At 37.4% G+C, this 13553-nt stretch overlaps 1 protein-coding gene across 1 annotated transcript in view; it reads right to left on the bottom strand.

Annotated features, from left to right (window-relative positions):
* Window positions 1-13150, bottom strand: part of LOC145991733 (glutamate receptor 1-like) — a 682690-nt gene extending 669540 nt beyond the window's left edge. The window contains exon 1 of the mRNA XM_083127787.1: window positions 12854-13150. Within this exon, the coding sequence (XP_082983913.1) occupies window positions 12854-12953 (100 nt within the window). The 5' untranslated portion in view covers window positions 12954-13150. The remainder of the gene's footprint in view (window positions 1-12853) is intronic.
* Window positions 13151-13553: the final 403 nt, after the last annotated feature.

Below are 13553 nucleotides of genomic sequence, written 5' to 3' on the forward strand. Positions count from 1 at the left end.
TTGCGCAAATGGGCATTCTTTTACCTTATAAACTAAAAGAGCACTTTGTAATGGAAGACATATCGTCGTTCTCGGAGGCAATTCATGTTATTGAAAACTTTGAGTCGCTAAAGGATGTATCAGTAAAAAGGGATTGGCCTTCTTCTCCTAAGGTAAAGGGTCAAAGGGGCGGAGTAAATATGGTGGCGTTAGGGTCACCTAGCTCTGAAGAAAAGAACCTGGGAAATAACCAAGTAATCCTCCTTCAGATGGGGAAAGGCTGTGGTATAGAAGTCCAAAGTCCAAATCACGCCATTTAAACAAGGTGTCTACATCAAATGACAAGTCGTTGGGAAACGAGTTACCCCTCACGTTGTAGGAGGTGATGTGAGGTCGGTAAATATAGATCCTCCCAAAAGCACAAGTGCTTCGGTGTCTACTAGCACAGGTTCAGATGCATTATCTAAATCTTACTCGTTGTCACCATTGTTGGAAAATAAACAACTAGTAGGGGACAGCATGTTGCTAAGGTTAGCTCAAAATCATACAAGTTGTAGAATTGAATGTGATCAGAGGGGCAACCGCGGCGTAGGGTTAACGATCAGTGGTCAAACTGCTGAACAGTTAAACGAAAGACTTCGGTCTTGTCAAAAGCTGTCTGACTCGGTAGTTATATTAATTGGGACAAATGATATTCTCACGTTTAGGTCTGAAGAAGCTATTAAGCAAAGTTTATTGCAGACGTTGGATCTTTTGTCTAAACGGACAAAGGAAATACATTGGCTAACGATACCTCCACTGGTACGGATTATGCGCGACAAAGGTACCAGTGTGTGGAGAAAGTGGCAGAGCATCAATGAGCTGATTATGTCGTTCCATAATGGAAAAAATGTTAGAGTAGTTGATATTGTGCCTTTGTTCTTCACAGAGCAAAATGAAATTCGGGGTGATTTGTATGAAGAATATTTAGGGAATCCCTCGCGAGGCAAGATCGATAAAATTCACTGGAACAGAGCAGGAATGGCCAGGGTGGTGGACCTTCTTCGAAGTAGGGGTGTATTCAACGTTTTGGGCCGTACTAACTTCAAACAAGCGTCTCAACTCGTGGTTGAAGCTGAGATCCATGCGATCGAAGAATTTCCAGTAAATAGAAAGGAAACGTCGAGGTCGGAAAACCGACAAAGGACCCTTACCAACGGGCAGGGGGTGAGGGCAAATTAAAGTCATCTGCCATATTATTTGTAAATATAGAGGAGGGTATTGATGAGTTTGATCTGGGGGAATCAATAAATTCTATAACGCCAATTAATACTAGTAATCAAAGATGCGGATCTGCAATGATCAATGTTTCTATTATGGGTGAACCGTTCGTAGCCCTCTGTGATAGTGGTGCGGAACTGAGCCTCCTGGCTTACGACACCTGGAAATTGATATCATCGTCGGTCTCGCGGCCTAGGTTGGAGTCGGCGTCAAGTATTAAGTTAATTGATTATTCGGGCACGAAGTCTAAATCGGTAGAGGGTATTACGCGATTGAATGTCAATTTAGGAAGTTATGAATTTTATGTGCAATTTGTGGTTGTCAAAAAACTAAATGTACCCATCATATTAGGATTAGATGTTATATACGGTATACATGGGGAATTGAACTTCGATGTTGAGGCTTTGTTTTACCAAACTCCAAATGGCAGAACACTTTTGAAGTTCACTCCACTTGCTGACATAATGTCCAATGAGCAAGATTTGTCAGTTGCCAATATGTCCTTCGTGGCAGAAACTTCGAACCTTGAGCGATCAAACTTTGAAAATAAAATAAACGCCTCTTTAGATGAAGGTAGAAAATTAGATTCACGTTTGATCGATGTACTCTATGACTTCCAGCTGATGTTTACTGATAAACCGGGTTTATGTACCGAATACGTGCATCGGATGGAGGTAGACACAGACGAACCAATCGTGGCGCGAAATTATCCTATCCCATATGCCTATAGGGATAAGGTAAAGCAACAACTGAATGTAATGTTGGCTTGGGGGGTAATTGAACTTTCTGTCTCAGAACATCGTTCGCCTCTGCTAGTTGTGCCAAAACCCAACGGGGATATTCGTCTATGTGTCGATCTGAAGAAAGTAAATTCCCACGTGAAACCGATGCAACTTGCTCCCATGAGAATTAATGACTTGTTGACGTCGTTCATTGGCTGCAAGTACTTCACCTCACTTGACTTGGGAAATGCGTATTGGCAAGTTCCTCTTCATGAAAGTAGTCGTAAGTATACGGCCTTTGCCTTAAAAGGAATTTTGTACCAATTTAAGAGAGTAGTTTTTGGATCAGTGAATGGCACGGCCATATTTGTTGATGTCATGAATCGGGTCCTTGGATCATTTATGGATTTTGTAGTAGTGTACGTTGATGACATTATTATCCGATCAAAAGACTTCGAATCGCACATGAAGCATGTAGGTTTGGTACTGGAAAGGTTGCAGCGGGCAGGATTTACCTTAAAATTAGGGAAATGCAAGTTTTCCGTACAGGTATTTAAATTTCTGGGACACTTAGTCACTACCTGTGGCTTTAAGAAAGATCCTATGTACGTGGAAAGTATAGTCCAGCTACGCAAACCTGAAAACTTGAAACAGCTTCAGCGATTATTGGGATGTTTTAATTGGTTATCTAAGTATATACCCAATTATGCACTTGTGGCTCACCCTTTATACGAGTTGTTGAAACAAAAGACCAAGTGGCATTGGACCATGGAAGCGGATAAAGCGCTCAAGATGTTAAAGGCTTTGGTCGTCCAAGAGGTCACTCTGAGCTATCCCAACTTTGAAAGAACATTTTACATTCAAACAGACGCTTCCCTAATTGGGGTAGGTGGTTACTGTTATCAGCTTATTGACAGTAACGTCAAGCCCTTAGGTTTTGTCAGCCGACTGTTGAAGTCCTATGAGAAATCGTACACTTCCACCGAAATTGAGGTATTAGCTATTTTGTACACGATTGATAAATTTTCCTCCTTCCTAAAAGGCAGACAGTTTGTTGTAGTTTCCGACCATAAATCCCTCACTTGGTTAGAATCAGCACATTCTTGGAATGCCAGGCTGACGAGGTGGTTTATCCAAATTCAACAGTATTCTTTCGTTGTTCAATATTGTAAAGGCGTAGACAATATTTTGGCAGACACTCTTAGTAGTAGCTTTCCTGACATTTCTGATTCACAATTTATGATAAATGTATCCGTTGGTGCACAAACAGATGAGGAAGTGTTCACGAAAGAAGAGTTGATAAGTTTACAGAGTCAAGATGATAAATTATCTGAGATTATTGACAACCTGATGGGAACAGGACAGAAAGTCCAACCTCGTTCGAGATCATGGAGTCAAACGTACTGTATGAGGAATGATGTTCTCTATATCAAGGACTTTCATGATAACTCGCGTTTGAGGATTTGCGTCCCAGTCAAATTAATTGGTAAAATTTTAATAGCTTGTCATGATAATAAAGGACACTTTGGGGTGGCCAAAACTTTAGCTCAAATTTATCGCACGTTCTATTGGAGTGGAATGAAGACTGACATAAAAACATACATAAAAAATTGTGATCTGTGTCAGCGAACTAAGCCAAACAAACATCCGTCAAAATTTGTAGCCAGGTCACATTTTACTCATAAGCCTGGAGAGTTATTATTCATCGATTTACAGGGTCCGTTTATAATGGGGCCAAAACGAAAAAGGTTTTTGTTCACTGTGTTAGACGCAGCGACGAGATATTTAGTGGCTTATCCCGTTGTTAACAGCAATGCCTACACGATCGTGAACAAATTATCAAACATTTACTTTGTTCACTTAGGAGTTCCTAAAAGAATAGTCTTAGACAATGGACCTCAGTTCAAATCAAATATATTCAGGAATGCTATGAAATCTTGGGGGTACAACTAACTTTCACTCCCGTATATCACCCGAGCTCAAATTTAGTTGAGCGTTACCATTCAGAATTAAATCGTTTAATGAGGGTGCTCTGTTCTTCGAATCATACCAAGTGGCCAGAGAAGGTGCCGGAAGCATTGAAATTGTTGAATGGATCTGTTTCGTCACAGACAGGTTATTCTCCGGCTGAGTTAAGACTAAACATGCCTATGCGTCTGGTTGACTTGTCGTCTGTAGTTGCCCAGGATACTAATGTCACATGGGATGACAAATTGGTAATGGCCAATCTGACTAGTCACCAAAAAAGGCGAGGTAAGTTGATAAAGTTTAATGCCAAGGAGAATGGTAAATCAGTGATTAAAGAGGGCGCCTTGGTCTTTGTAAAAAATCAAACGTTGAGCGGTTTGGCGGATAAAGTGATTAAAAAATATTGTGAACTCTTTCTTGGTCCTTATCTTTGTGTAAAAAACAACAAAGATTCTACGCTATCGTTGATAGATTGTGTCACAGGGGAACAAATAGTTGACCAATCCATTCAGAACTGTAAATTGTGGAATTGCTCAGAGGACAAGTTGGTGGTTTGGAAGAATAAGTTGAGGGGTTTGAATTTAGAGAATGTGGAGCAGTGGCTGAAGCAACTTGAGGTTGCTGATGAGCGAGAAGCTTCCGGCAAGGGGAATCAAAGTAAGGTTGTGGGAAGAGAGGAATAAGGTTTTGTAAAGTCTCGTGTGGGTTAAGTGTGAATTAGTCTGCGGCGGGCCAGGAGGTCAAGTGGATGTAATTCTGCGGCGAACCAGCATACGAGATAAAAAACCTGAGATTTTCCTTCATTCTTTCTAATATGTTTAAATATATTCACAATCCGAATACGCCCCAGGGAGTCTTCCTTTCTAAAACAAATGGCACTTTATAACGTTCATAAGTCTCTGATGGAATGCGACTTTTCAGGAACAAAATTCGGTATAGTGTGGCGGGGTCCTGAAGCCTAAGTGATCCTGTACTGGAATGTTGGGCACCTGTTGCAAGGCTCGGTGTTTCTTCTTTATGTAGAATAAAAGAATCATCTAGATGATGATTAGAATTGTATATAGTGTATATAAGTGTAATGAATCTGTAATTATGTGACTGTTTAAGAACAAGTATATGTATTTATGATTAGTCAAATAGTATTGACCAAACCTAATTATTGATAATATGTTATTGGTCTTTGGCAAGGGTTAGCCCCTGTTGGGCGCCAAATATGACGGTTATTGTCATATGGCATCATAATATTAAAAGAATGTAATGAATGTTGAGAACATTTAAATAATCTACTTACATCCGTAAACCGGTACAATACGAAGTTCAGAAAATAACGCTAGATGGCACCATTTGTAAGTCATTATAAATTGTAAAATTCTTAAATCACATTGTACGTGAATGTTATTTCGAAGTTAAATTCAAAGTCATAGTTTTGCAAGTGCCTTTATAACAAATTTTAATCTCTTGTTGTTGAAGATCTCATTGTCGTAAAATTTACCGCCAAAAACAGTTAGCTTTCGCTATGCACAAGGACATTTTGATGTGATGGCGGCTGCACGCAAGGACAATTTGCAGTGATGGCGAAAACCTATAAAATTTACAGCGTAATATTCTCCATGCTATCGCATGAATATAGATAGACAGTTTGTTCAAACGTTTATTACAAAAATATCTTGGACATATACATCTGCAAGTATTGTGATAATATACAACTATTTTAACTGACAAATTATCCGAGTTAATTCTGTTGTACAAAAAAGACGGTGGTACAGGTGAGAAGAAGAGGAAGAAAAAAAGCGGTTGATTCTGGAAAAGATGGAGCGGAAGAAGCTTGTTGGTGAAGAGAAGGGATAATCTTTTCCCGTAAAATTTTGGTGATCACACATTTGTGAGACAAGGACTGAGTGTTGTTTCCACACCGGTAATGGGTGAGGAACGTCTTTAAGATTTGGAGAAGGAAGATGCGTAAGTGATATGTTAAAAATATCGTGCCCAAATAGTCCACAGAGGGACAACGGCATGGCGTCTTTTCCCGGCTACAGAAGGTAAGCTGTTGCTTTCCAAACTTTTAGCATGAGCTCATGTCGACGCAAATTAGGTAGATCTACCAAAAATTAACAGTGTACAAATATGCATGCATTCGTGTGAGGCGTTTGTTGCAAGATAAATTACACAAAAATCGTGTGCAACGTCATGATGTACATCAACTGACAGGCGACGTTTTCATTATCTGGTTCGAGCATTCTTTGTTTAAAAAAAAACAAGAATCTTGTATTTTTCTATGATTAATAGTTGAACTGTGTACAGTGTGTTTGTAACTCATTGAGAGTGCATTAAATACCATAAGTGGTAAAGGATTTATGGTAATTTAAATTTTATTCAGAGTGACCTGTGGGGGGGCTTCCTCCAAAACAAGGGAAAAATACTGGTTGGGGTTCTCAGTTCTCCTGGAGCGTCATACAAAAATTACTTATACTCAGATGGGGTTTCTGACGTCATATTTTATTTGGAGTAGTTGATCTCCCCCGGCAAATTTCCTCCCACCTGCGCTTTCAGGCGCTGCGAGAGTGACCTGTGGGGGGCTTCTTCCAAAGTAAGGGATAATACCGGTTGGAGTTCTCAGTTCTCCTGGAGCGTCATAGCATATAACACTCGAAAATTTCACATCCAATACGATACATTGTGCGCTGTTGTGGCGTGACCACTATCTTTATCTACCATGAACGATAGCGCCACGCAGTTGAGGTCTGTACACCTGCACTCACACAAAACTTGCATCCTTTTCCTGTGTGATTCCAATTTTGTTTTAAATTCCAAATTATCGTGTTTAAAAGTGGTAAATTCGTGATGTTTTCTACACGATAAGTACCGGAAATTGCTTAATTGGCAGTTTTTCTTCCTCAAATGCAGAAACAATCAATTTAGGAGTGGGGAATAGTATGTACAATTCGAGATTTTTACACTGTGGGGAAAATTCGAACAATTTCCGTCCCCAACATGTCCAGACTAAGTCTGGAAATGGTGAATTATTCCCGTCTAGAACGTCGTTTTTTTTAAAAAAAATAATTTCATATTCCGATCCCTTCCCTCACACACCTGGAATATTTCATAACGAAAAATAAATTTAAAGCCATAGTTTCCTGACATGAGATTGTGATAATTCTTTATTGATGTATCTCTCCAAGCATGGCCGTATATAAGGGGAGGGTTTAACCGGTCCAACCCCCACCTTGGTTTAGTAAACATTATGCATTAACTACATAATGACATAAACAATTAATCATATCATTATGTTACTTGGAAGATTTTTTAAAAAATGTTCTTCAATGTTTATTTCTTCATAATCTAATCATGTTTCAGAATATGTTATGCACAACATATGCTGTAATTTGCAATAATTAATTGTGTGCTACTGAAAAAGTGAAAATTCAGACATATTTTGATATATTTTTCAAAAGGTGAAAATAGAAATATGAATGCACTTCTACAATATACAAGAATAATAATATTGTTAATAGCTGCGTATTGATAAATACAATGAAATTGTTTAAAGAAAATATACAATTCAATAATTGTAAACTGTTTAATGATAATAATTAGTAACCCATTTACAAATATAATAATTTACTTAAGCAATAGTTATTACTGTTATTATTAACGGTCTGTAACCATTACAATTTTACTATTCTTGAACTGAAGAAAGATGAACCCCTTTCATTATTTCTCGATATATACCGCCATGTCCGCAAGTCAATAAACGTTTATTGTTCACAATTGTGACCGAAACAGCGCAAGAAATCAAGTATAAAGAACGCAAGGCCCCACTCGTCTGGCGAAATCAGCCGATAAAACCAAAATGATTTGGTTCGACACGGTGGTCGGTGAAATTCGGCCGTGCACTCCAGAGTAGTTCAGTGTCAGTGTGACCGTTCACCTGTGTTTACATGGCGCTGCTCGTTCTACTGTTTTCTGTCTGTATTCCAGCATAAAAGTTCAGCTGAAATCGGGTTTCTAGTGATCATAATCTGGAAAGATGGCACTTATCTACGTCGGGTTTTATCAGAACTGCTCCGAATAGTTAAATTTCCATAATGAATTAATAAAGCTATTTTTGAATAAAACAGATATAGTACAAAGAACTCAGAATTTTGTATATTCTGAGGTTATGAATGTTTCTTGCAAGACTTTATTAAATTTTAGACGAACTAAATCTTTAAAATAATATTTTTATATTTACCTTATAAACTACCTCAAAAACTATAAATAATATATTTATAGTTACCTTAAATAACATTTTTAAGATAAATACAATTTACAATCCATTCGATGTTTTTAAAATGTCATTGAAATTTATACAGTATTAAATATTATTAGAAAGGTCACCTTTTTAAATATTGCTTTTAAAATTACAACAAAACCAATGACATTAGCGAAATTTAAATATAACCTCTATTCAGTCCATCGAATGACGACCAAGACTGAAGAAAGGTTATCTGCTTATGATAATTAATTACGATCATTGTCTAACTTTTGATTTTATTTTCCCAGTAAATTAGATCAGGTGATATTGAAATAGAGGTTTATATAACAAATTCATTTAGACATAAATGTACTCTTCTCGCAAATGTTTATTGATAAGTCAATCATAATCTATATTTCACTCAAGATCTTCTAAGATAGAAGAACTACGTGTTTACAAAAGTTTCATATTGAAATTCTTACCAGTTTTTTTTTGTGCTCATATTATTACAGAACTAATTTACTTATTGTCACCATCTCTGAGCACAAAATTAATTATTAGAACTCCTTTCCCATTTTCATAAACGATATTGGAGTTTTGAAAAAATACATTTAAATGAATTTCTCTAAGAAGGCAGTAGCCACGAATCCGCTGCGATTTAGTTTGTTCTGATACGTTGGTTCATTTTCATTTGATGAACCTACGTCTAAAAGTAATTATACCATCAAAAATTATCCTTTCTTTATTTGCTTATATGTTGGTTGTTAAGGACCAACACAATAATAAAATAGTTCCCTACAATGATAACAGATGGCGGCAGAGAAAGACAAAAGACATATAACAAAAAATGTTGACACTGTAGGTAGTGAAGTGGGAGCTTAAATTACTCAAAGTGTAACATTCTATGAAAACTTGATATTCCAAAATCAATTAAGCGTTACACATGATCCACCTTTAGGACACAAACCACATGTTAGCCTGGTTGCAATTGTAAATTTGACAATTATGTTCCTATGATGATTTTTTTATCACCTCCAGAAATTAGCAATAATTATTTTTCAAATTTCCTGCATGCAACGAACAGTTTTTTTTTTAAATCTCAATGAACGGAGCTTCACAATGTAGGAAACCGGGCGTGAATAGCTCTCCCATTTTTAATGTTACACGTGATCAAAACAATGTTTACGTGACTTTTGAAACACCCTACGGTACAAATTTTCTTTGCCAGCAACTTTTATCAAACATGTAAAAAAAATAACTTCATCGTGAACTTTAAACAAAATATTCATATTTAAGTGGAAAAGTCCGAAAATAAGACATAATGTTTTTGATAGTTTGAAATGTGATCTCTTCAATAGTGATAAAGACAATAAAATATGATGTTTCGATTTATATATACTATAAGGGCATGAAAACATATAAAATTTGATTATTTTTTTGAGAACACTTTTAGTGGATGATCGTGCAGTAAATACATACGCAGGGAAGACACTGTTTACGGCACTGCTGTGACATCAGCGTGATCTACGAAATGACCGAAGATGAGCTTCTCAAAGTAATTGTTTTCTTCGTTTCACATAGTTGAAGTATGGGGTAAATTTGCCGCAATGAAATTTGAAGCAAATTTTGGCAATTTTTTGAACTCGAAACACTGTACCAGGATATCAAGTTTCTACATGTTATCTGTCTTTGATCAAGTATCGTAACATGACCAACTTCGTATTTAATCCACGTCAGAAAAGTATACATAGAGGACTCTGGTGCATCAACCAGGCTATTACAGCTGAAACTTTTCAGAACTAACTTTGGAAACGATAGGTAAAATTGAAGGGAGCTCAATGACCGAGATCCAAATAGCACGAATTACTACTTTATACAATCATATTTACCACGACGAATTTGGCCAAACTTTGTTAATCATTTATCTAAACAAAATCTCGACATTTTGCTAAATACTCGGGCATTCAATAGGATTCGGAGTTCAATCTGAGACGATGTTAACATTTCTACTTTCTTTCTTCTTAAACACTATACTCATTTTAATAAATAACTCTGTAACAGATGGTGTATTTCTTAAGCAACGAATAGACAATTGTGGGTGACATTTGCAAACTATAAGCCTCTTTAAAGTATACTATCAATAAGTAATGTGTGTACAATTTTTTTTTAAAAAAATATACACGACCAGTTATCCACTTTGTAACAACCGTATCTGCCATCTGATTTTCGGCTCAAACAAAGTACAACAACAGCCATACAAAATAGCTAGTTTTGAAATCCAAAAATTCTTTAGTCGTATGCGTTGACTTTTTCAACGCATTAAATTTTGTAAATCATGAAGTTCCCCTTGCAAAACTGCAGAGCATTGGAAGTAACGAAAAAGCCTAAAATTCGGTTTGTGTCCTACTTCTGTTAGCAGTGGTTGAGTAGCAGATTCAACTCAAACTGATCTATTGCCTTAGTAACCAGAACGGAGGTCCACAAGGGTGTAGTCTGGAAGTTCTCCTTTTTATATTTACGTAACGAACTTGCACAAAACCTCACGCATACATAGTACATATCACCAATATGCTGATGATACGTGGCTGTACATGATTCCAACATAAACACATACTCAACAACACTATATGGACCAATATGATGATGATGCGTGGCTCGTTTTCGGCAACATATTAATGATACGTAATTGTACATGATTCCAATACAAGGACATAATCAATAACAACCTGTTTTACAAAGAGGATCTCGATACCGAAACGACTGAGCGGAAAAGAATTTGCTACAAATGAAACTAACTAAATCGATTAATAACCTCAGACAGAGTTTTAACCTTCCCAAGGACTTGTCATCCATGTTGGGTGACGATGTCAGTGTTTTAAGCAACGTTTTTAGGTTTTTGAGAAGAGCAGATCTCTTCCACTGTTTCTGAGGTAGTTTTAAGCTTTCCTTACCTTTTTAATGTGTTTTTCCAATGCAGTTGAGAGGCTTTCTACACACCTTTTTTATCTTTTTAAACTTATGGTAATGGTTTTAGATAAGTTGATCTTCCCCACATTCATTGCAGGGTGCAAAATGGCCTGATGTGTCGAAGCACCCAAAACTTTAAATTCAATCAATCAAAATTTATCATAATAAGTTTGATTTTTTTTCTGAAGAAGCTAAGTGGAAGCATATGTAACATTGTAGTCCCAAAAATTTAATAGCCACTCACTAAATATAGACAATGCTTTAAATAACCTTGAATTTGTTATGGATTACCATATAGAATGAGCATATTTTAGAACAATAAAGACAACCCAACCAAAGTCTTCGCACGTTGTATCACTTAAAGAATACCGTAAGTATCGAAGTCAAGGGGAAACCTGTGTGAATCTCTAGTTTTATCAATCTTTTCTGGTTTCAACGCAAAAAATATATTTAACTAATGAGCTACAGAATTTATACATAAGGTTTATGTATAAGCTCAAAAGAAGGGATCACATGTCGAAATACACGGATTGAACTGGCTAAATATCAATACTTTTTTCTAAATAACAGCCGCTAACTTTAACACAGAAAGTATTAAACAACATTCAGGTACTAAATTTCCTTGAAAAACTTAATACAAAATCAAGCACATATCTACATAGAACTCTGGAGAAGAACTTATCTTCTACACTCGACCTCAGTACGGAAGATCGTAGAGTAACCGTACGCGGCAAAAACAATTAAAGAAGAAAATCAAACATCATCTTCTAGCAAGACATAAAAGCCACAATCACGCCAACTGTAACATCCAAGTCCTATTTCTTGACCATAGCTATTTCATATTTACTGCTTTGATGTAATGCTTTTAACATATAATAATCTTAATATCATACATCTTTGACTAATATGCAACCTAACATAAATTATATGTACACTCAAATATCTACGTAATTAACATCAGAAATTTGTCTCCAGTAAGTTTACATAGTCGATTTTGCTAATATTTACAAATTTTTATTTTGTAACAATCTTTTCTTTTTATTGTGGTATTTTCCATTGTATTAGGTAACACTAACGAGGTTTTGTTGCAAGAACGCGTTCAAGGCCGAAATGCGTCCTCTCTGTAAAGGCGATTTCATTATTATCATTGCAATTTTATGTCCATTTCAAATATGTATTGATATTTTACCACAGTATTTCTATTTATATTAATATTTATAAAATTTTTGAGGGGGGTCGTGGGGGAATTTCCCTCTCTGGTTCCTGCATCTACCAACTGGTTGCCAATTTAGGCAATTTAGCATTTACATGATGCTTCCAACGAAATTACAGGAATTTCCCCCCAACTGAGAAATGCTTACGCACCCCACTGGTACTGTACACATTGTATTATGTCAGTGTCAGAATACAAATAATAAATGCCATTGGAACATATGGGATTAAAGTCATGAAATGTAATTTGTATTTCATCTGCTCTGACTATGTATTACCATATCTTAGGGCGCGAATGTCGGTTTGGACATGGATGTACTGTGTGTGTACCCTCGTCAATTTCATCATAACATCGCTCATCCTCATCGTTACGATTACCCAAAAGTGGTAGAAAAGCGACGCCAATTAACAAATATCAAAATTCATACCTTAGGGTCGAATTGCAAAACTGTTGATCTCGTTAGACAGAGGCACAGTTACAGTATTTGAAAACACAATTTAAGGTCCTTACCTATTGGAATTTTCTCTGCCAATCCCGACGCCGAGATGTTGCAGACAAGATAGAGGAGAATGAGGTACCTCCAGTAAAAAAAGCGATCAGACGAAGGCATTGTAGCGTACACTAGAGCATGTCAACGGAGAGAAAGACTGACATCACTGAGCACCAACCACAGACGAACACCACCGCCACTTTACGTCACAAACATGGGGGGATTCCTCCCCCTTTTGCTATCACTGAAAAAAAATCGGACACACAGAAACGCGGTTATAGCATCCACGACACGAGAGCACACTTTATGGAAGCCGGCTGAGCATCCGTCGTCAGGCTAGAGAACAGACTACGCTGGCTCGCTAGGATGCAGGACTCCGGGAGATCGGCGCGCACGACGCTCAGGAGGGGGCGGGGAATCAGCGGGGGCGTCGAGGGGCGGGAGGGGGAGGTCGCGGGCGGAGGGACTCCCCGTGTGATTCTGGTTGCTGCTCGTCCAGGAGCAGCGGAACAAACCGTGACGATAAACTGACCGCGAGGTTGTGGCAATTTCAGGAGATGCTGCATGAAAAAATAGCATCTCTCTCTTCTCCTCCTCTCAAGAACAAGTCATAATTGTCCCCTGTCCCGAAACAACAGAGGAAATGTTCCCTTGAAACTTCGGGGTAATTGTCAATGCTCTTGGATTCCAACAGGTTGCTCGGCCAAGATTTGCTTCACG

The sequence above is a fragment of the Lepisma saccharinum genome, chromosome 8 (assembly GCF_977018435.1).
Source record: "Lepisma saccharinum chromosome 8, izLepSacc3.1, whole genome shotgun sequence".
Taxonomy (NCBI): Eukaryota; Metazoa; Arthropoda; class Insecta; order Zygentoma; family Lepismatidae; genus Lepisma; species Lepisma saccharinum.